The sequence below is a fragment of the Malaclemys terrapin genome, chromosome 1 (genome assembly GCF_027887155.1).
Source record: "Malaclemys terrapin pileata isolate rMalTer1 chromosome 1, rMalTer1.hap1, whole genome shotgun sequence".
Lineage (NCBI taxonomy): Eukaryota > Metazoa > Chordata > Testudines > Emydidae > Malaclemys > Malaclemys terrapin.
The window spans coordinates 19,933,266-19,958,272 of record NC_071505.1 but is presented as its reverse complement, the minus strand read 5'-3'; the positions used below and the strand labels follow the sequence as shown (position 1 = coordinate 19,958,272).

Here is a 25,007-nt window from a genome sequence, read left to right as displayed (position 1 = left end):
CTAGTCCAGGCTGTAAGATACCAGGCATGAGCCTTCAAGTGTAAAGGGTATATTCTCTTCTCAAAAAATCCCCACACACTATGACACACACTCAAGAGATGATCATGTTCTAAAAGAGGAAAGTACACAGGCTATTAAGCTGCTGAATGATGTCAGTGGAACTTACTTTTTAAAACACTTTTTAGGGCATTCAGAATAAAGAGCTATTTAGAGAGGCAATCACAGACACGGAATAAAAGCCTATAAAATATTTCTAGGGAAACACATACATGCATAAACATGTTGCTTGTTTACCCAGAAAAGTGACCTCTAATTAATTTGCACTGTATAATGACTATTAAGATTTCGATATATCATCCCCCTGCCTCTCCAATTCAGCCCTCAGTTACTCCTATGCAACTTAATTGAACTCATTGAGGTTGCATGGGCATACATGAGGGCTGTCTTTGTCCTAGTGTCCTTAACAATTCAGGACTAGATTTAGGACTGGGAATCTATTTTTCGTTTACTTCTGCCTAAGGATTTCACAGTAAGTATTGATTTGTGAGCTGTGGCACAAGAACCCCACTGAGTGGCCATTCCTCAACTGCTATTCATCCGTGCTAAAAATACAGGGACATGCTAACGCAGTGTTAGAGGTTAGGGGTTCTCCCCACTAGCCGTTAGGGAATTTTGAAAAAAAAACAACACACCACTTATTCCAGATTGGCCTGATTTTCATAAGTGCCGAGCAGTGAGCACAACTCAGACTGACTGCCACAGGAATTGTGGACCCTCAGCTTATTTAATCAAATAAGCTTCATGCTCATTCATTTACAAATAAATTTAGAAGCCCATTAAACAGCTAGATACATTTCATATGCTCTAGTTCAAACAGGAATCAACTCAGAAAAGATCAATGGCCTGTATTATACAGGTGATCAGACTAAATGGTCCCAATCGTCCCTCATAGCTTGGAATCTAGGATGCAGGATAGTCATATCTTCTTGATGGACAACACAATTTGAAGACTTAGCTGCATAGACGCGTAACCAGATTTGTTGCCCTATCACTGTAGTATCGGAGCACTTTCTAGCAGTGCATTAAGTAACATAACAAACATCTTCATCCTCTACCTAGGTTCATTAAGTGACCCAGCCCCACCTTCCCTCACTGCTTGCAATGGCGAAGCCCACAGGATGATCCTGGCCATGTAAATCTGTATTCCCTTCCGTTCCCCTCATGTTTACTTGCTTTTCATTTCCCTTAGAAGGGGAAGTTGGGATCATCAATGTTTAGGGATAAACCACTCCCCGCACCTGTCTGTGTCTGTGTGCGTGATCAGGGAGAGCTTGTGTGCTGGTCTCTAGGGAAGGGCAGGGCAATTCTTGTAGGAAGGATCATCTCCAGTCTCCAGGTTATTGGGCCCATGGAAGCAGGGGCACCCCACATACACTCCAGGATGGAGGCAGCTGCCCCTACATGAAGGGTGGACTCAAAGCCAGCACTAGGCATAAGCAGACTAAGCAATTGCTTAGGGCTTCGAGCAGCTCAAGGGGGCCCCCTATTCACTTTTTTAGTATGGGGGGTGGGAGAGAAATATTCCTGCTTAGGGTCCCCAGTGGGCTAGCACCAGCTCTGGGTGAAGCATCAGGAACAAGTTATATCCCATTCCCTTATATTCAAGGCAGCCACCCCAGGCTAAACCTGGACTGTACCTGTGTTCCATGCACTTGTTATCGGACTGGTAATAGTTCCTTATGTTCACTGCATGTCTGCATTTTAATCTATGGTTTTGTTGTCAGAACTGACTTGAAGCTGAAATAATTCAAAATATATGCACTAGGAAGAAAGTCTAGCAATGTAGGCCTGATACATGAAAATTGTGTTAAATCCACCCCCACCTCCCTGAACAAATGCCCAGTAAATTTGCTCGGCCTGGGTATTACATCTGATTTTGATGGCGGGGGTGGGGGGAGAAGAGAGAAACTAACCCGTCAAATCTCTGAAGCCTCTTTGCAGACATGTCAGCCCAGTCCCCCCGTGTGTGGTTTCTTGAACACTAGATCTGCAGAAGTGACGATCCAAGGGACTAGCCTCTGCCCAGAACCTAACTAGCATATTCAGCGCAGACTCCTCCCTGTACCGCTGCTCTACCTGCACAAAAGGGGCAGCAGGGAGGGTGTTCTGCAGCACAGACAGCCTTGCAGCTAACAGGTGCTTTTTGTCCCGCAGGCACAGAACTGGAAAGATGACATCTTGACACCGTACATTTGGGAAAGGAGCATTGCCTGTAGCACCGTAATTCAGTCCCACATGATGATATGCTGCAGCCATGGGCTACCTGGATGTAGCCGGACATGCAGAGCTATTGAGATTTCCTGCCATGCTGAGCCTTCATCTTGCATGAGAAAGGGTCTTGTGATCAGGAGGAGGAACATAATGTGTATGTGTCCCTCTTGCAACATTTGCAGCAGCTACTGCCAGCGCCCTTGTTATCTCAGGCAGCCACCCCTGCCCTCTTTTATTCCAGCTGTAACCACTCCATTTTAAACACCAGAAGGGAAGATGCTGGCATGCTAAAAAGAACTCTCTTGCTGGCTGTGGCCAAGGACCCATAAGAGACAAGTAAACTTTGAGTGAAAACAAGCAGTGTGTTTCTGGATCATGAAATGCTGCTACATTACCATTCTCTGATCCCTGCCATCATTGCTTTGGCATCTGAGCTGCACAACGATGCCAATTCCTTCCAAATGTATTGAAAACTATTAATGAATCTTTAGAGACAAAACCTTTCAGCAATTTATTCAGGCCTAGCAGTAAAAGGCCACTTGCTGGACTTTGGCAAATGTATTGAGGACATTTTGTATGATAAATCTTCCTGCACTACAGAGAAGAGCTGAGAGCTCTAGGGGATGGTGCATGATACAGAAAAAGAGGGGCAGTTTGGAAAGATCCATTCAGTTTTCCCACAGATCAGTCACACTCCGATCTTAGTAGCCTCTCACAGGACTGAAAACTAATTGATCGTTAGGGGTCCAGTCCTTCGTTCCATCAGCCAATGGCATGCTGTGCCAGTTTTAGTAAGACATGCAACAACTCCCTTGTAGGCCTTAGGCAGTCCAAAATGGCATCCTCTGTGCAGGAGTAGCTTGCACGTATGGTGTGTACAAGGTCATTCTCTGTGGAGGATGCCATTTTGTTCTACAAAATAGCATCCCTCATGAAGGCCAGACAGAACCATCCTGGGAGCTGGATCCAGTCCACAGCCCTCCAGTTGGACAACATATAACCGGTCAGGCATAGAGGCCATGGAGTGCATGCTTTGCATACAGAGATGGCATGCCCCTGCGTTCAGCACCTCACTCTCCTGGCAAAATCTGAGGGAAACTTTTGGGTGTGCACCGAGACAGCCTAAGGCATAGGCCCAGCAGGGCCGCAACTCTGGAAGTAATGTGACTGTTGTATTGTCTGCTTTCACTTTAAAAAAGACTGTGTACTAGGTATGCAGGATCACTCCAGACTGTTTGAAAAGGATTTAAACAGATCTGAGACTGTTAATATTTAACATTTATAGCCTCTATTACCTTCAATTGAGCCACGGCTCTGTTGTGCTAGGCACTGTACAAACGTATAATAACTGAACATCTTTGCCCCAAATAGCTTACAAATTTAGCTGATCACATCATCTGACTGGCTGAATATTCTGACACCTCTGCTTTGTTTTTGGTTTTGTTTTTTAAATGAGAAGATGCATGTTATATAGGGGATCATCCAATTATCTTGCTGCTGTGCCACCTCTGCTGTGGTGGGGCTGGTGTGATTTCTAAGATATGTATTAGTTAATTATTACAATTTTAAATGAGCTGGCACTGTATAAAAGCTTTCTAAGATCTCCTCTGCCTCTGGTATTATATAAACAGCTTCATTCACTCTTTGGATGATAACTAGAACTAGTCACCTGCAGTTCGTTGGTATTGGTTGGTCAAACAATTCATTTTTATAATAGCAAATAGGAGCTGGGGAATGTGGCTCCTGGGAGAGACCACCCAAGATCATAAAAACCCAGCAGAAAACTCTGCATGTTTACATTTGCTGCATTTCTACCAGTTTTCCTCCTCAGACGAGCAGGGTGAGGAAAGGCTGGCATGCAAAGGGGGCCCAAAATTCCATTTACCTCAAAGATATGTGAGGAATGAAATATGCAAATCTCAAGCCTTCAAGTGTTTTCCTGCCTACCTCCTCCCTGACAGCAGCTGTCCTGCCTTTGGCTAACTACCATCCTCCTGCATTTGCAACCTACCTGATGTGCAAGGGAGACAGAAGTCATGAGGGTGGGGGTTGGGGGGGGGGGGGGAGAGAGAGAGAGAGAGAGAGAGAATATCTTCTGCTCCAAGCAGCAATAAGTAAATTTCCACTTGAAACCCACCATTTAACAAATCAGCAGGCTCCATGCCATCCTATCCTAAACACTGTGCAGTGGCAGTGCCCCAGACATCCCTGGGGATAGGAGGGAATATATATAAGAGTCACTGCTCTCCTCTTTTCTCTGTCTGGGATCTTAGCCTTTCTACCACATTATGCTCTGTTTCCCAGTAACTCAGGGACGGCAATCCTTCATCGGGCTGGATTCTCAAGGAGCCTCAGGACCCAGCCGCTCCCAGCGTGACACCAATGAACAGATGTTCAAAGGACATGAAGCGTTCACCTAACATGCTGAACTGTTCTGAAAATCTGGCCCCAGTTTTGGTGGTTAGGTCTCTGTGTGCCACATCTACAAACTATAACTTCTCCCAGAGGGGAAGGGCCTCGTGTCAGGAAGTAACTGGGAGGAACTTTAGGGAGTGTTCTTCCAGCCCGAGTGAGAAAGTGAAGCTATCGTGTACCAGTAGGCACCGGTAGCACCAGGAGAGGTACCTCTGAATTCTCTTCCAGCAATACATTCACGTTACTCTGTTGTTTACTGAGCTCATGGCCTGTATCACCATTCCAGGAACTCCGCCTGCTTGTGCTAACCCACCAATAAGGAGCCCATGAGCCCATGTACAATACACACAAATATTTTTAGATTGAAGGCTACTGATTCCCATAGGCAAGTTGTACCATTCTCGATGGTGATTTCTCTTGTGAATGGCAAGTGCCCACTATTTAGCACATTATCACAGTGGCTGAAGGGGAGACGGAGAAAAATAACCCTTCACAGTGAGAGTATCAGAAGGTGAAGGGGAATTAAATATACACGGCATGATTTTCCATCGCTTCTCCTCCTGCATGGTGATTTACATTTGTGCACAGTGGGTGTGAAATGCGGCCATTGGTGTGAGCCAGTGGAGGATTCAGGTTAGGCAGTTGCAGTTTATACTCCGTGTGCGGAAGTGTAAATAACAGCACACAACCGTGGTGAGTGAATCGGGCCCACTGCAAAATAAAACCATGAGGTAACTAGTTTCATGCAGCTATAATTCCAGCTGGTCTGCAGGAAGAGAACAGCTTGGATCTCAGCATTATTCATTTCCCTGCAGGGCAAGAAATCCCCAGGAGGATTACAAGTAACTCCAATTGACTTCAGGAGCCCAGGGCTGTACAAAGGGTATGAACTGTCTTTTTAAACTCTGTAGCCTGGCATAGTGGGAGAGCTACATATTTTAAATTAATTAGTGGGTGCGATATCTGTTTTGTAGAATTAATGGAGGGAGTACATAGAGAGAAAACTGCTGTAACGCCTTGTGAAAGGGAGCAAAAGACCTGCTTGCAGGAGACTTGAACCTTGGAGCAGACTTGCTAAATGAGCCAACCAGAAATACCTGGACCAGGGAGGGAACTTCAAGCAGCTGGTTCCTTATAAGAGCCCTGAAGCAGTTCTTGAAGCGGGAGCTGACTCTGGGACGTCTGCAAGAGAGTCAGCTCTGAGCAAGGCAGAGGCAAGCCAAACCCTAGAATGGGACACCTCCTAATAGGGTGACCAGATGTCCCGATTTTATAGGGACAGTCCTGATGTTTGGGTCTTTTTCTTATATAGGCTCCTATTACCCCCCACCCGTCCTGATTTTTCACACTTTCTGTCTGGTCACCCTACCTCCTAAGAGCTGATAAAAGGACCCTGTAAACACCAGGCTCTGAGGTAAAAGCTGTGCCTTGGGATGGACTTTGGGGACTTTGAGTTTTGCTTTTTGAGTTAATGTGTCTGAATGAAGCCAGGCCCAATAAGGGTGGTGATTGGATGAGTAAATGTGTAGAGTCTGTTTAAAAGGGCCTGGAAGAGGGAGGGTACAAATCAGAGCAGTACGGATGCACCCCAGACACAAGGGGACACATGGGAGTGCCCCACTTATTTACATGCCTGAAAGACAGGGGGAGGATATGAAAAAATACTTGAGATTTTCGGCCAAAAATGCTGGGAAAGCATTATATAGCAATGCAATGAAACATGATGCTACTTCCAATTAAATGCTGGAGGGAAACCAGTGGTTGGCAACAAGTAATTACTTCTAGACAGAAGTGGATTTTGACATATGCTATTAGAATTTTCAATAGTAGTTAAAAGAAAGTCTGATTGTTCTGCAACAAAACCACAAAAGCCTAAATTACATACCACTGGCAGAATATAAATAGCGTGTATCTCCACAGAAAAACACTTAATTCCTAATCAATACACTCTCTTATTAAAAAATGTACAATTCTGAAAAAAACAACAAACAGACCTAGCACCTATTAGATCTTGATATATAAGGTGTTTTACACTCTGACATAGAAGAATCGCACTGCAGCACTGGTCCTGATTCACCAGCTGTAGAGCGTGTAATAGGATACAAAATAACACATATCCGCTCTCAGCTGGTCTCTTTCACTCTCTACACACACACACACACACACACATCATGAAGGGATGACGAGGGAGAAAAGTTTCTATAGAATATAACAGAAAGCAATAACTTTTCTATAGGTTTTTTAACTATCTGATATAATTTAATAAAGAATTATACTGCTTCTCTAGGGTAGTTCCAGAAACTCTATAGAAAGGGCAGAATTCTTCATAAAATTCTGAAAGTTTTGAATTTTTACACAAGTCTATTCAATTTCTTTAGATCCTTAATGGCTTCATCCCTATTAAATTCTATATGAGATTGTCATATGAAGAGGACAGACATATAGAGAGTGACAGACATACAGCCTCTGGATATGTCTCACTAATATAGCCAAGTTGCTTATGTGTTTTCAGAATCAAATTGTTTACAGTAATTTATCTATTTTAACAAAGTCCCATGGCCCTTTTTGTAGGTCACTGTTTTCTGTTATCACTAAAAACATATAAGATGAGCAGTACATTTCCTGCCACACAGGACTGAGCAACCATCATTAGCATCGCAAATCAATGCATGCTACTTAATAAGCATTCTAATAAAACCAGGTGTAAATTTTGTTTGGGTTTTATTATTTTTTATTTTTACCTGATACAGTGTGATCCTTTGGGTCTCTCAGTAGTTTGAGTCTTGCATGAGGGAAAATGTACTGAAGAGGCTTCCCATTTATCTGAGGAACATAAAACATGCATGTCATAAAAAAATGTACAGCATGTCCATTTTAATAACAACTTAAAAAAGCCAATCATACCACCAACGCTCCTACGAAACATATATCTGGTTGGGGGATATTTGACAACCATATCTCATCCTTGTTCAATCATTCCCCAGAGTTTTAACCCACAAATTAACAGGCACATGCTTGTTTGGGCATTACTTCCATATTACTAAAGTAATTTTAAGGCCGGCTTTAGTTTTGGTTTAATTTCCTAGGGATTTGAAATTGTCTACTTCGTTCTATCACATCCCCTAATAGAACCCATAAAGCAGCATGACTGTTGGTCCTTTGACCATGGGATTTGTGTAATGCATAAGGAGAAGGTTGGAATGCAAACAGAGGCCTAAGATGAAGGTGTGGATATATGTATGAAGGTCCATGAGGTATTGCTTTGGTCTCACCAAAAATACACATTCTGAATGAATCTTTCCCCATCTTGGGCATTGCTAACATGCCCCTCACCATAGTACAATAAACGAAGCACAAGTTATATAGTCAGATGGGGCTCTTACTCTTTTTCAGTCTCATCTATAAGCATGTATTTTATTTCCTCTCTCACCTGAACCTCAGACTCCTTCTTTAATTGCATTAGTTAATTCTTTAAGGGTGGTCTTTTCAAAGAATGATGCCTAACCCCCAATGACTGTCAAGATTTAAAGTTCCTTTGAAAATCCCAGCCTAAAACTTTTAGGAATATCATTTATATGTGTGACAATCGCCATTTTGGCTGACAGCATGGATCTCCAGAGCTGACAGCATGAGTCTCTACAGCTTGTGTTACAGTGCTATGTTCTCAAGCTACCAGCTGTTACAGATCCATAGCCCCTGTGGACCGGGCACTGGGAGGGACATGAAACATACACTGACCGGAGGGTTACAGATGCTTTCTGTCTGTCCCTGCTGAAAGGGTCCATGTGGAAAGACTGATGCAAGACTATGCCTATGACACTTTCACCCCAACTTGTCCCCCATTTTCATCTTTCAGCGTTAGAGCAGAATCCACAATTTCCCTGCCTTTATTTTTCTATGGTCACCAATTGCACATGTGGAGTTTAAGCCACTTCCTTGTGAGCTGAAGTATAAAAGATAGAGTTAGGAAACTATTTTGCAGCTGTATCTCAAAATGACAAATCTGTTTGCAATGGATTTCCTGCCAGGCTCACATATTCTTCGGTTAGACAAGACTTTTAAAAACAGATGATCATATCACAATGGGTCAGCATACAAGCAGTAATGCAGTTTCAGTAGTTTATTTAATAACAATAAACTATTGGTACCTTCTCCCCTGGACCTCACTGCCTCTGATTTAATTTGCTGATTGAGTCACAACAACCCTCTGTTGTCTTGCCTCAGTAAGTGATTATGATCAAATTTCAAATTATGTGAGGCGTGCAATGGGATTCCATCTTGATTTCTTTTGAAGATTTCTGAGATAAACTGCTATTCTATTTTCATATTTACTCACTTATTATATCCATCTACAGTGGTCACCCTTCAGAAGTGTCTACTGCTTTGAGGATATTATTAGTTCTATTAGTATTCCTCATATTAAGTATAAAGAATTTCTCTCAAATTAGTAGAATCATTTGAACTAGAAGACATTTTAAATGTGACCCTTGTTTGTACAAATCAAAAAGGGCAAGTTTGGTATAGCCTAGACAAATGAGTAATAGAAAGGTCCTTGATTAAAGTAGCATGTAGAGGCTTCAACAGCCATTGTACTAGATAATTTACCAACACAGTCCCTGCCCCAAAGAGTTTATAATCTAAATACACAACACACACAAGGTGGGAGGCAAAACAGAGAGGTGATGTGACATGCCTAAATTCACACAGAAGGTCAGTAGCAGAGGCAAGAAGGAAAACTAGATCTTACCTCCTATCCTAGTGCTAGCTCTACAGAATTGAACTACTGTCCCCATTGAAGTCGGTAACCAAATTACCTTTGATTTCAGTGGGAACAGTCTTGCACAAGTTACTTTATCCTGTTTTGCCTCGTAAAATGAGCTGTGAAATCGGATTTTTAAATAAAAGCTAATTAAGGGGGACCCCATGAGTTTAACAGTGCATATGAGCACTACAGAACAAGTCAAAACTGACTGCTGTTACTGCATGCAGAATCGCCTTACTTAAATTAGAATTTTGCCAAGACACCGGGATCTACCATGTCTACTGTTGCTCAAAGTACTATGGAATTTTAATGAACACAAGTGATCAGAATCTTGGTTTTAATTATTATTAGCAAAATATAGCAAGTAAAATTATTCTTAAAATAATCTATTTGAAATCTTACAGAAGTTGGTTAACTGTAATTATATTGCCTGAAAGCTACACTGAATCATTTTTATAGGTATATATCTACTGGAGTATTAAAAAAAAATTAAGGTAAAGCAATAGTCAAAGAAGTGCTATAACCACACTGGGGCAGATCTTTAGCTGGGATAAATCAACACAGCTCCATTTTTATCAACAGAGTTATGTCAATTTATCACAGGTGAGGTTCTGGCCTATAAATTGCAAATTCCAATATATTTTATTTTATCTGTATTTTTTGAATATATAATAATCCCCAAAATGTACACCACCGTATTGCATGTCTCACTGATAGGCATATCAGAGAAAATAGACCAGCACTCGCATTAGTCTGTTGCTCTCTCAATACTTCTATTTCCAGACTTTTATGATCAGTATAAATCTTGGTAATAAATACGCTTATGAATAAAAGTATCAGAGTTTATTGGCATCCAGGTCTTCATATTCTCCTTTATTGTTGGTGGGAAAGAGTGCTTAAACTGAAGATCATATTAGGCTGTTAGCTGCAGAATAGTATGTGTCAGAGCTGAGAGGAAAGAGGCAGAAAAATTAATGGCAAAAAAATGTTGCTGAAAATAGGTAATGCTAGTGGGAATGGTTATGTTATCTCTGATCATTAGGAGTGTTTTTACATCAACCAGTCGCTCATGTGCATTTATATAAAGTTTATTTATCTATTACAAACAATGTAGAACACAAGCATGGCAAGATTGTCATTTGTTCACACATTCTGTTCCTGGTCATTCGTTTAGGGTGAACTCTATTCCCCTCATAAAGCCTGAATGTTGGGGCTTCAGATCTGATTTGCCTCTTGGTTACTCTGGCATAAACGAGGCGTGACTCCACATGCCAGTGTAAATCTGGCAAATGTGAAAGGAAAAGCCGGTTGTTTATACGAACAGAGTGCATGTGTGGAGGAAATCTGCACCCTCCAAACCTAGAACTAGGTCACAGGGCTGAACCTGCAGTCCCCCTGTGCCAGTCAGATGGGGTGCTGGTGCCAATGAATCAACACAACAGCTACAAAGACCCTTTTCACAGCATTCAAGAAGGTACAGGCCACTCCACTCAAAATCCTCCCAGTTCACAGCTGACACTGCAGTGACCGTCACAGTTTAATTTCACCCTTACAGTGTGCACTCCAATGCACAACCCTCATATTTTAAGCAGACATTGGACTCAGGTCACATTTTTCAGCACATTACTCAGCAGGCCCCCGCGGTTTCTAACCCAGTGAGTTAAATGAAAAACTAAATGAGACTGAAGTGTTCCCTCCAGAACCCATGGCACTGGTCACATGTTTCATGTTATTAGTCAGCTGAAGTCTCTCTGAAAAGTGAATCATCTTTATGCTGTTAAACAGCTGGGAATGGTGGGTAAATTTGCTGGTGCTCTTTCAAATTGTGACATGGGAAATCATTTTAGTTATGACATCTTTTTTTTCCCACAGTGACATATCATGCCCAGGCACTTCTCTATATGAAAATTAGGTTTAGTGGGAGACACAAGAATCAGGAGATTCTATAGTGCAGAGGACAGGACAACCAACAGGAGTTTCTCTCCTTGGTGCTGCATATCCAGTAATTCTGCTGTGAGGGCCTTATCTAAAGTCTTTGAGAGTCTTTCCATTGAAATCAGTGGGCTTTGGATCAGTCCTGTAAAGCTTCGGTGATCTCACTTTTTAATGATGTCACATCTCTTCCCGACCTTGAAAGTTTGGGCCAGATCCTGCTACCCTGATTCCCAGAGCCTGACTGTGACACATACAATAATGGTCTTCTTTGATGCAGTGCAGAGGTAAGAGCTCACAGTGGGAATGCTGCCATTGCAACACTTTGAAAGGGCACATGTGCTGTTCTGTGCAAAGCCATCTCCAATGCAGAATGGGACCAGGATCATGGCCCCTATTTTGCTCCATTCACTTCAGGAAGGCCAGTGGCTCTAAGCTTGCATAATCTTTGTGCTCAACGAGTGTAAGGCTGGAATTGTGATTAGCTCTGGTGACCCACTCTTCTATTAAGAACTATTGCCTTCAACAGAAGTTCTGTCTGAGTCCCATGCACATGATCATGCCATTGGCAAACTAAAGATCACATCAGCCTGTTCATCTCACCGGTCAGATGTGGGAGAAGCAGCACAGGCGGCATGCCATTTCTATAACACCTCTTACTACTAAGTAAAATACTAGAACATTCGGAAATGGAGGTTGTTCATAACTCTGAAGTGTTTGTATCTATGAACAAAACATTACGGTTGTTTTTTCAAAAGTTTACAATTGAACATTGACTTAATATAGCCTTTAAGCTTTTCTATGCAGAAGAAAAACGAGGCTTTTAACCATCTTAGTTTAAATGAAACAAGCACTGAAAGAGTTTCCTTACCTAGTCAAATATTTTTTTAAACTTTCTCTTTATTTTTTTTTAGTTTACGTTTAACACAGTTATCTATTGTATTTGGGTTTTTGTGTTTTTTTGGTCTCTGCTGCTGCCTGATTGCGTACTTCCGGTTCCAAATGAGGTGTGTGATTGACCGCTCGTTTGTAATTCTGGTGGTGTAACCCTGAGGTTTTACTGTACCTTAGGGTTTTGTCTAACCCTGCAAAAACGTCGGTCTGGGTCTTTAACTCTGTTAAGTTAAAGTTAACTCTGGCCCTATCTACATTACTTTACTCTCTTTTCCCCTCTGTGATGTGAAACCTCTGAGTGGGGTTCAGGGGCTGTATATGGCAGAAGCCACGGTATCAAGAGACTACAGAAGACCAGCCATACATGCAAACAGCCATGTGCCTCCTTTGACTTCAATAGACCTTGGAAAAGGTCTTAACCTGCTATTGTCACTTTCAGAGGAGCTGCCTGATGTGAAAGTTTTACAAAGGCAGAATTGTAAAGAACTCCATGAATACAAGCTCACAAAGTCTCCTGTCCCATTCATGAGAGCAACCCAGGTAAGGGTAAAAAATATCACTAAGTAGTCATCAGAGAGGAAATGTTAACACATTATGTATTCTCTGTCTTTCAGCATGTACAAAATAGCTGGGTGATGGAAAAGATCAGTAATTGTTTGCCAAATAACGTAAAGGAAATATCTTGACCTATAATGCAGTGGTTGCTGATGATTCATCTTATGGTGGGTTGATGATGAGATTTTAAAATGAATCATGGCAAATTTGTCATCAGATTTCCAGGGAATTTTAAAAGAAAGAAATTCAAGGGCAATTTACCAAAAAAAAAGTGAAATGTCTTGAGTCTAAATTAAGTAGTACCTATCACTATGGAACAAGCATTGCCTATTGTGTGTCTCATGGAGCCTGCTATCACCAATATCAGAATCCCTTCCCCTTGAAGGCCCATGTCAAAGCCACCATTCTTTCAGGTGAAGAGGGCTGGACATTTGAGCCCAGCAATGCTGCTCCAAAAGTGTTTGATCCAACTGTCATTTAAATCAATATGTGTATTTCATTGTCTTCTAAGAGAGCTGGATTAGCCTATGGAGCAACATACAACAGATATTCCTCAGGGGACTGAACTAATGACCTTCAAAGTGCTGGTATCACATGGGAAGTGGGAGATCAACATGTGAAATGTCTCTTGAAGGGTACTACAGAGCACTGGCTCTCTTCTTCTGTGACTTTGAGTGCTTAGATAACTGATTTCTCATTACTTTCTCTGATGCATTTAACATATTTATCATCTTAAGGGGTTTCAGTAAATATATGTACTAGAAATGGGGGATCAGCTCAGACAAAATAATTTACCTGAAGCATCACTCTAACCATTAACTGAACTCCAACACCTCAGCCGTTCTGCATTTTACATATGACTAAACAAAAAATGATGGGGTCTAAATTAGCTGTTACCACTCAAAGAAATCTTGGAGTAATCATGGATGGCTCTCTGGAAACATCTGCTCAATGGGCACCACTATTAGGAACCATTAGAAAAGGGATAGACAAAAAATATCATAATGCCACTGTATAAATCCATGGCATGCCACACTTTGAATACTGCATGGAGTTCAGGTGGCCCCATCTCAAAAAACTATGTTAGAATTGGAAAAGGTACAGAGAAGGGCAACAAAAATGATTAGGGATATGGAACAGCTTCCACATAAGTAGAGATTAAAAAGACTGGAACTGGTCAGTTTAGAAAAGAGATGACTAAGATATGGTGGAGGTCTATAAAATCATGAATGATGTGGAGTAAGTGAATGGGGAAATGTTATTTACCCTTTACCTAACACAAGAATTAGGGTTCACACAATGAAATTAAGAGGCAGCAGCTTAAAAATAAACATAAGGAAGCACTTCTTCACACAATGCACAATCAACCTGTGGAACTTGTTGCTGGGGATATTGTGAAGGCCCAAACTATAACTCTGTTAAAAAAAAAAAAGAGAAGTTCATGGAGGATAGGTCCAACAATGGCTATTAATCAAGACGGTCAGGGATGCAATCCTATGCTCTGTGTGTACTAAACTCCTGACTGCCGGAAGGTAGGACCGGATGAGAGGGGATGGATCACTTGATACTTCCTCTGTTCTGTTCCTTCCCTCTGAAGCATCTGGTACCAGTCACTGTTGGAAGACAGGATACTGGGCTAAGAGAACCATTAGTCTCATACAGTGTGGCCATTCTTATGTTCTCATTCCAGCATGAGTGAAATGCCAAAATGCAGCGAGGAAAACCATCTTCATCTTTCTGACCTGGCCAGAAAGTATATGAGGAGAAAAGCCTATCCCCAAGTGATTATCACTGCAATTTTGGAGACTCTAGAACTTTATATTACTGATAGACTTGACTATTACTGATATATTAGGGGTAAGGGTTGGGGGGAAATGTGTTTGCACATGTTTATGTTTGCATGTCTGTCCAAAATGAAAATCTGACTGCATCATTCTTTTCCTATATTAGCCTTCGTACTTGAGGAAAAACTTGGTGATAGAAACCATGATGGCACTAACTTTCGTTGTTGTTTTGGGCTTCATTTGGGTTTACAAAGGCCAGTTCTGGAATGGGAAAGTTCAATTCTCAAACACTCCACCCTTTACCTACTTTTCTCGCCTTCACCCATCCTTTTTCTCTTTCTCCGAGTCATTGTTCTGTGGCTTTTTACGTTCCTACTCCTTTATTCCCCTCTCTCTTCTCCCTGCCCCCACACTCTTTAGCTGGTCCTCCCTCTTCCAGAGTGCAAAGTAACCTCCCCCTTCAAATTGCTTCTCCAAACTCATTGCATTTGCCTTGCTATGCACCCATAAGCAACGCTGATGCTATCAGTGCCAGCTTCGGCAACCTAATAATTAAAACAGAGACAGAGAGAGAACTAACAACAAATACAGGAGTCAATAGGCCTTTCTCCAGGACAATAGTTCTTTCAATTGCTGTGGCTGTATTCCCTTCCCATGTTTTCCTATTGTTTTTACTCCCTCCTTTTCCTATCTTCTCAACCTTCATGATCTGTTCTCTTGCCTATGTGCTTTTCTAAATTACCTACGTCCTAAAGTCCATGATGTAGCCAAAGCCCATTGAAGTCAATGGGAGGATTTCTTTTGACTTCAACAGGCTTTGGATCAAGAATTAACCTGCTATCATCACTTAAAGAACAGCTGCCTGCTAGGATCCTGTCTTCTTACACCTAGCACACTTTCTGGAGCTATATAAATAATGCATGATAAACAACAGGAATAGGAGCTTGGACCTGGTGTTTGGCTGAAGTTTCTAGTCGACTGGTAGAGACTCAGCAGGCTGCTGCTGCAGAGAGTGGGGCTGGGGGTGGGGAGAAATCAAGGTGATGCTGCCGGTCAAATACTCAGTGGATTTAAAAAGTACTTTTGCCATCATCGGGTAAGCAGCCCAGATTTCTGTACTGGGAAGCACTAGCTGTTATGATTCTAAGCTGCACTGTGATTTCATTATATTTAAGAATGTTAAGTAACACCAGGAATGTTGCTGTGGAAACTGCTGTACTGTAATATTACTAGAATAGTATCAGATTAATCCACTGTGCCGTACCATAACAAATCCATGGCAACTGAGGACTTTTAGGTTGACACTAGGCTGCACAAAATTCCTGCTCCAAAATCATCTGAGCCGTGCTAAAGGTCACTCAGACACGAAGCAGGACACTTACAGTATTTTAGTATAGTAGGTGGGATTGTAAAATATTTGTATTTTTTTTAAGACAGAAAGAAGAGAATGAGAATTTGTACTGGATGAGTGAAGCCAGACGTTTCTCGCTCATCGACTTGGGTACGATCAGGCTACCACAGCTTCTGCAAACATCCATATTGCTAGTTTGAGATCAGCGAGAAATCTTTAAAGGGCCTGATTTTCAGAGGGTGGTTGCTCAGCTCTTTATGAAAATCAGACTTTTAAAAATGTCACAAGTTAGGAACCTGAAGTCACTAGCCATTTTTTGAAAATCTTGGCCCGAATTTAAATTGAGAAAAGAGAGAAATTGCAAACAAATGTAACCAAAGCAAAGAAATAATCTACCTAGCACTTATTGTAAAAAAGAGAGTTCCACAAACATTCACACCAATTTAAAACTGAATTCTCTTCAGCTGTGTTTGCACTTTTCTTCCTTTTTTCTTCCCATGAATATTTGTCCAATGAGATTTTATTTGTGTGAATGCTTGCAGAAGGCATCTGGGATGGAAGACCTCTGAGAAACACTTCATGTGCTACAGGATGCAGAGTTGTAGAAGCAACAGGTGATCCCCTTCTGCATCAGTATTGAAACAATGTCCCAGCAGGGGATAATGGGTAAAGGAGTTTGAAACAGAAGGAGGAGCTCTCTCCACACACCAGCCTAGACGGAGAGAGATCCAAGGGTGATGGAACCAGAGGCCGGGGTAGTGGTGGTTGGGGGAAGACTAGTGTCCATGCAATACAACAATTGTGGGGGCTCTGCCCCCAAGTAAACTTGCACATGCCCAGGGTGGGCAGTGGGGTGGGCAGAGGGGTGGGGAGAGTGAGACCCAGAGGAGCTGGAGTGCACTGTGGAGGTAGGGATGTGGCTGGGGAGCAGGACCCCGAGTGGCTGGAATAGACTGGGGGGGAAGGGACTAGGAACCCCTGGCTCCTTTTTTCCCAGACTGGAGCCTGCGGCTTCCCCACCAGCCAAGTCTCAGTGCCTTCACTCACTCCCCACATCCTATCCCTCTGCTACCCACAGTTGCAGGGAGCTCCCCTCCCTCTGTAGAGAGCTGTGGGAGAGCTTTCCTCCTCTAAATCAGTGAGAGGAGGGGGAACTCTCCTTGTGCTTTAGCTCCCTATTGTGTCATAGAATCATAGAAGTGTAGCACTGGAAGGGACCTCAATTGGTCCCCTAGTCCAGTCCTGTGCATTTAAGGCAGGACAATGTAATAACTAGACCATTCATTTCAGGTGTTTGTCTAATCTGTTCTTAAAAACCTCCAATGATGGAGATTCCACAACCTCCCTAGGCAATTTGTTACATTCTTAACTAGCCTGACAGGAAGTGTTTCCTAATGTCCAACCTAAACCACCCTTTATTTAAGACCACTGCTTCTTGCCCTATCCTCAGAGATTAAGGAGGACAAAGGTTTCACCCTCCCTTTGTAATAACCTTTTATGTACTTGAAAACTGTTATCATGTTCCCCCTCAGTCTTCACTTCTTCAGACTAAACAAACCCAATATTTTCAATCTTCCCTCACAGATCATGTGTTCTAGACCTTTAATCATTTTTGTGGCTCTCCTCTGGACTGTCTCCACATTTATCCACATCTTTCCTAAAATGTGGCACCCAGAACTGGATCCAGTACTCAAGCTGAGGCCTTACCAGCACAGAGTAGAGTGGAAGAATTACTTCTCATGTCTTGCTTACAACACTCCTGCTAATACATCCCAGAATGATGTTTGCTTTTTCTTGTGTGTGTGTGGCAACAGTGTCACACTGTTGACTCATATTTAGCTTGTGATCCACTATAACTCCAAGCAGGGCTGGCTCTAACTTTTTTGCTGCCCCAAGCAGCAAAAAAAAGTGCCGCCCCCCGAGTCCCCGCCGAGCACCATGCCGCGCCACTCCTGCCACAGCGCCGCCCCCCGCCAAGCGCCGCCGGAGCCCGCCCCTCCCTCCGAGCGCTGCCGGAACAAACCCCCCCCAGCGCTGAGCCCCGCGCAGCCCCCCCGGAGCCCGCCCCCGCCGGAACCCCCCCCAGTGCCGCGCCCGCGCCACCCCCCCCGCCGAGCACCACGCTGCCAAAGCCCGCCCCCCCCGCTGAGCGACACCGGAACCCCCCCACCCCCGAGCGCCGATCCCCACGCCGCCTCCCCGGAGCCCGCCCCTGCCGGAACCCCCCCCAGCGCCGCGCCCGCGCCGCCCCCCGCCGAGTGCCGCGCTGCCGGAGCCCACCCACCCCGCCGAAGCGCCCCCCCCCGCGGAATGCCGCGCCGCGCTCCCCCCGCCGCCCCTTACCAGGTGCCACCCCAAGCATGTGCTTGGGTGCCTGGTGCCTGGAGCCGGCCCTGACTCCAAGATCCCTTTCCGCAGTACTCCTTCCTAGGTAGTCATTTTCCTTTTTGTATGTATGAAAGTGATTTTTCCTTCCTAAGTGGGCTACTTTGCATTTATCCTTATTGAATTTCATCCTATTTACTCCAGACCATTTCTCCAGGTTGTCCAGATCATTTTGAATTTTAATCCTATCCTCCAAAGCACTTGCAACCCCTCCCAGCTCGGTATCGCCCGCAAACTTTAAAAGTGTACTTTCTATGCCATTATCTAAATCATTGATGAACATATTGAACATAACTGGATCCAGGACAATCCCTGCAGAATCTGACTTGATAATTATCCTTCCTTTAATCTCTGGTTAAGGGACAGCATGCTGATGAAGGTGCCTTGTAGAGCTGGTTGGAATTTTGTGGGGAAGAAGAGATACATAGCTCTACAAAATTTTTTGACAGAAACCAAAATCTCATTTTCATCTAAATTTTTAGCAGAAAATTTCAATTTTCCATTAAAAACTGAAAACACAAATATTTTTGGCCAATTTTTTTTTCCTTTTCCTTTTTTTTTTTTTTTTTTTAAAAAGGCATTTTCCACCAAAAAATTCCAAAATAAAGTTTTGACAATTTTTGGACCAGCTCTAGTATCTTGTTTCTTATATGAGATGAAAAACCAAGGATAAGATTATGGAGGGGATGGTATGATAAGATTGCTTACAATGGGATATGGCCTATCCACAACTCCTATTAGCTAATATCTCCAATCACTGGAGGTGGGACAATAGATGGGAGGACTTGGAGTTATTTCAGATAATTCTTTCCCAGGTGTCTGGCTGGTGGTTCCCACCCACCTGCTCAGGGTCTAACTGATCACCATATTTGGGATTGGGACAGAATTTTCCCCCAGGGCAGATTGGCAGAGACCCTGGGTTTTTTTCATCCTCCTCAGCAGTGTAGGGAGTGGATCACTTGCTGGTTTGAACTAGAGCAAACAGTGGATTCTCTGTATTTAAAGTCTTTTAAATCAAGATTTGAAGACTTCAGTAACTCAGCCATAGGTTATGAGTCTTATTACAGGAGTGAGTGGGTGAGATTCTGTGGCCTGTGATGTGCAGGAGGTCAGATTAGATGATCATGATGGTCCCTTCTGGCTCTAGTCTTTATGAGACCTGGCCATTGTTGCGATTAACAACCCTATGGGACTATTGAAAAATATAAAAACTATAGGATTTTAAACATTGGTCATATCTTCCACCTTTGCCTATGAAGGAGAGTCCAATATAATGTTAACTCTTGTCCTGGACAGAAACAATTCTACAAATGTGTGCGTGTGACAGAGGGAATCTAAGTTGACATTGGGATGCTGCAATGGTCAAACTCAGTCACATATATTCCAAAATAACCCATGTTTCTTATACGAGGTAGGTATATATATTGGTCAATGCTATTTACAGATCTGGAACCTCTAAAATCCCAATTGTCCTGCAGCAGATCTGGCGTGCAGGGTGAATTCTACTGAATAACACTGATGTCCTATAAAAAAGACCCTTTCTTCCAGCAGGACAGGTGAAATTTTAAGGCTTCAGCAAAATGTAGTCTGGACTGGGCAAACTCTAGGCTGGAGAATAGGCAAAAGAGAAAAATATATATAGTGTCCTTTATTTATATGAAGTGATTGAATTAATACCTAAATTTACTCATGAAGAGCCATTCTGCCATCAAACTGCACCTAAAACTCTCACTGACCTAGACAGAAGTTCTGTAGGTGGGAGGATAGCAGAATATGCCCTTTATCTAAGGAATTAACAGTGGCAAATTAACTAATGTGTTAGTTTATATGTAGTTAGCTTGTTTGTAATTCTGCCTTCATTTGCACCCATGTCATACCACTGGAGCCAGGATAGAATCTGAATAAGTGTGTATGATAGTCAAAGTAGCAAGTGAAACATATAGGGATCTACTGATGACATGTTTAAACCTCAGTGATGCTAATGGGATATATGAAGGTGAACTAGATCCCAAAGTGAGCAAGTTTAAAACACTTTGATCAATGTGTTTTTTTTATATCTCAGTATAATGAACAGCCCAAATTCTTACTTGTTACCTGAGTGCAATCCCATTGATTTGTTCAGTGTTTCATCATTGAGCTACAGGGATTACACCCATGTAACATAACAGAATTCAGTTCCATTCATAACAGCACCTCAAAGTAAATCCAGCCCTGTTCCTAAGCACATTAAAAAGCAGAGTCTTAAATCAGGTTGGGTTAAAGTCAATAATGTAAAATTGGACTAGGCTGAATCATTCTGTGTGGGTGTATCCACTGCCTATGTAATTCCAGGTGAGCAGGTTAATTCTACCCAAAAACTGTTTAAGGACAAAACTAATCCTAATGACTAGGGATCATAAATAATTCTGATGGCCTCCTAAGTTGCTTAAAATGTAGCTGGATTTTGATAAATCTGGTGGTCCACATGTTACAGGATAATATGATTTAACAAGCTTTCTACAGAACATCCACAAAACTATAGACACATCTTACTTGATCTTGATGTTGACTTGGTGGTCTGGAGTGGGATAACTTCTCTTGCAGTTTTCTGTCAAAGCCATGTCCATTCTCCAGACGAGACTCCCTGGGCTTGTCAAACCAATCTGTCTCTTCACGGCGGAGGTGATAGGCTTTGAAAACCAAGGACATGTCAAATGTTCTGACTCAGAGCGGAGAGAAGGGCAACAGTTTGGCGCACACAGCAAACATGCACAGTGATTATTAATTGGCCATGCAGCTCAAGCAAACTTACAGGCAAAGCTGAAGACAGACTAACTCAAGTAAAATTAAGTAGTAAGTGGCAGAGGAGACAAGAATGAGATCCCATTTATGTTAGAACTGACTACGGATATTTAATATCAAGAAATACACTGCAGATTTCACACATTTCTGAGGGTTTGTCGACACTTGAAATGCTACAGTGGCACAACTGCGCTGTTGCAGCTGCCCCACTGTAGTGCTTCAGTGTAGACACTACCTTCGCCGACAGGAGGGGTTCTGCCATTGGAGTAGATAATCCACCTCCCTGCGGTAGCTAGGTCGAAAGAAGAATTGTTCTGTCTATTTAGTGCTGTCTACACAGGGATTTTTCACACCCCTGACCAACATAGTTAAATCAATCTAATTTTCTAATGTATACCAGGCCTGAGATGTAGCTGAACTTTTATGAATCAATAGTTATAGCAGTGACTCGTTAAAAGCCTCTGCGTCAAGGGACATCTGTATGTTCAAGTTTCTTCAGAGAGCCACTGCAAACTGTTCTATGAAAATGGAGTCTGCTTAACTAAATCATTGTTCATCCCAAAACACAGACTGAAGAAGAAGAAAAGTTCACTTTATAACATGGTGCAGAAATGCTGCAGGAATTCTCATTTTAAATCCCATTCACTGGGTCTTGCTGTACATCTTCGTTTATGCATTATGAACGTTTCTTGTACACAGATTGCCAATCAGTCTTTGTAGTGTGCAAGGAAAGCAGGATGGAACCCTGATTCTCCTCCCATTTAAACCAAGTTTAGACTGGTGTAAACCCATTAGGCAAGAATCTCAGCCAGAGTAAATGACCATTGCTTCACTGAAGTCAAATGAACTATGATAACTGATTTGGCCAGTTCCTTCTGATTTGCACCAGTGAGAGATCAGGAGCTATAAGTTAAATACTATTTTTATTATATAACATACAGATTTTCTTCTGCATGCACACATGTCAATATAAAACAAGATAAACTGTAGCTAATTAGAATCCCATGGAACAGCTGAATTTCATGTTAGAATAATCGTTATACATTTAGCATTGGACAAAGACATTATTATTTTAGAAAAATCACCAGGAAATTACAAAACTAAAATAAGGTCAGCTGTTGCTATAGTAACAAGAGTAAATGCAGTTGTTCAATGCCACAAAAGGAAATTAAAAATGCAAAACATTAAATGTATTTTTTTTCTATTTCTAATTCTTTAGTAAATATGACTTGAATGACTTACAGAAGTTTGAAAAAAAAATCATTGCAACATTTTAGTATAACAGAAAGTTATAAATGTATGTTATTTCCCAAACACAAAAGGGAAAGGCTAGCTATATATAAATGGATCTTTTAAGGCACATTATATATGAGGTTAAAAACAATATAAACACATGCTGAAATACTTTTGCCATTAAAAGTAGGACAAATGTAATTTGGGACAAATATTAAGAGGTCAATTTTTATCCTGAATGTGCACAGATCTCTATTGTTAAACTGTTTGACAACATTATTTATCCAGTAGACTAGCATGGATACAATAAAATGAAATATCAAATGTTGATGTTTGTCCAGATAGTGATTAATTGCTTCTAATGAGCCATTATCATCTATTATGTAAATATTCCATAGTTTGCAGATTTGCTGCAAATGACTGATTGACTGCATTTATCAGGCTGCTCCATAACTCAGCTCATAATGAAACTCCTGATCAAATTTTCTGCTTAAAAACCAAAGGTCTTGTTCTGATCCAAGATACTAATTCTGAATACCACAATCTGTTTCATCATCTAATCAGGAGAAACCCTGAAACACAGACTCTCTCACACAGTTAAAATAATCTTTGCTGGCCTTCTCCCTTCAGAAAGCTAGCGTGCTTGTGGAATCCCATATGAAGGCTTATGGATCAAGCTGTGTTTCAATCAAGCACAAATCAAATTCAAAATCAATCATGAATTCTATGATTTTTTTCAAGTTTAAAGGAAACGATTGTGAACTTTTTGTTCGATTATTTGGGTATTTTGCATGCAGTTGGGTGGGTTGATTGGAGTTGGGAATTTCACTGAGAATCTTGAGAGCAGCCATTTTAAACCCTCGGCTGCATAAGAACTTATGGCCCTGATCCTGCAACACAGAGCACGCAGACTGACGACTGCACCTGTACAGAGTCCCATTGAAGTCAATGGGGCCCTATGCTGGTAAAGCAGTCTCCGTCTCACACTGTTAAGTGCATGATCAGGCCTTATGTAAGAGTGACCTCAATAAAACCAACACGGCATCAAAAAAATATTAGATCACGTAACGGTTAGTAACTGCTTTAATTTCTCCAGTTTCTTCCTCTCCCGGGATATTTTTTGTTAGTGGCTTGAAAAAATAAAAAAAATTGAGATTCATGGTGGTCTTATAAAGAACAGCAATGGCAGCATGGAGGTGTCTACAGAGACAAGGCGTTTTATGGCCGGTGTGTAACAAAGCATGTCAGCATGTGTCCACCTATGCAAACCCAGAACCTTCAGGACCACAAGCCTCCTGTATTTGCAGCCACTAAGCAGAAGTTCTTTATCCTCAATGGGGAAAATCAGTAGGGGGAGACAAGACCATATGCTGTAAACCAGTGAGGCATGGTAAAGATCAGTGTTCATCTCAGACTTTTGGAATTTCCTCATATCTGAGTGGTACGTTTTCCAAATTTACCATAGGATTAATACTAATAGCCTCATATTAAAGGGGGGGAAATCTCGCTGAGAAGGGAACCATTAGGATTTAAATTCTCAGAGGTAACCAATAGGAACTACTCATGTTAATCAAATTAAACAATGTTTGCAGGATTGGAGCCTTAAAATTTTCATACATATTTAATAATCTATGGGATATAATCAATGTCTGGCAGCTTTGGGCCAAAGAAGATAAAATCTAAGGTTTTTATGGAGGTGAGGGCAATGATTTTATGTTTTATGGAGGTCAGGACATAACATTTCTTGGCTACTCATTGTAAATTAACTTGACCTGATCAAAACATTTGCAATTGTACTACAAATTAGGACACTTCCATGAGCTCTTTAGCAAGAACACAATTGCTCTATGACACAAGTATATATAGATGGTCTGTATAGATGTAACATATTTCATGGCTGACAAAGCAGCGTAGGAATTATTCAAAATTTTAAAAAATGATAAAGAAGGGAGTTTTCAACATTATGGCATATGTGAGAGGAAATAATTGGATAATTTTAGCTAATTTAGGGCCAAGATTTGAAAAAAAAAGTTTAACATTAGACTTCTAAATTCATAGCTAGGTACCTAGAGAAATAACCTGATTTTTGAAAGTGTTAAGCATCCACTGATTTCAATGCCCGCAGTTGGGCGCTTTGCACTTTTGAAAACTATTATACTTATTTAGGTGTCTAAGGATGAAGTTGGAGTCCCACTTTATGTACCCAATTTAAAAAAAGATATATTGACCTTGTGGTTTATGATTTGCTACAGTGTGTAAAAATAGCATGACTTTAAAATATATTTGTGTATATTACTCATACAAATGGTCTGGGCTCAGAAATTGCATTTCTACTCCTGTCTGCTATTTGCTATTGCATAGGCATTCCCTAAGACTAACAGAAACTCAAACAGACCTCTCTCTTTTTAGGGAGCAAAGATATTTTAAAATCAGTATTCTATATTACTTGTACTGAAAAATTGCCTCTAACAGAAGAAATGGCAGCTTTCTTTGGCTAAAAAAAAAGAAAAAAAAAGTCATTTTTGCAACTCCGATTAGGACTGACTGGACTAATTGAAATCACATCCATGCAAAGAGACAGATTTAAAAAAAATACAAAGTGTGAGCTCTTTTATATTGGAACTGGTTTCCCTCAGAAGATATG

General features: G+C 41.6%; 1 protein-coding gene across 1 annotated transcript in view; it reads right to left on the bottom strand.

The window, feature by feature from the left end:
- PCLO (piccolo presynaptic cytomatrix protein) overlaps window positions 1-25,007 on the bottom strand; it is a 534,443-nt gene that overhangs the window by 174,818 nt on the left and 334,618 nt on the right. The window contains exons 8-9 of the mRNA XM_054016176.1: window positions 20,873-21,018; window positions 7,428-7,509 (exon numbers count right to left, since the gene is read on the bottom strand). Coding sequence (XP_053872151.1) covers window positions 7,428-7,509; window positions 20,873-21,018 — 228 coding nt within the window. The remainder of the gene's footprint in view (window positions 1-7,427; window positions 7,510-20,872; window positions 21,019-25,007) is intronic.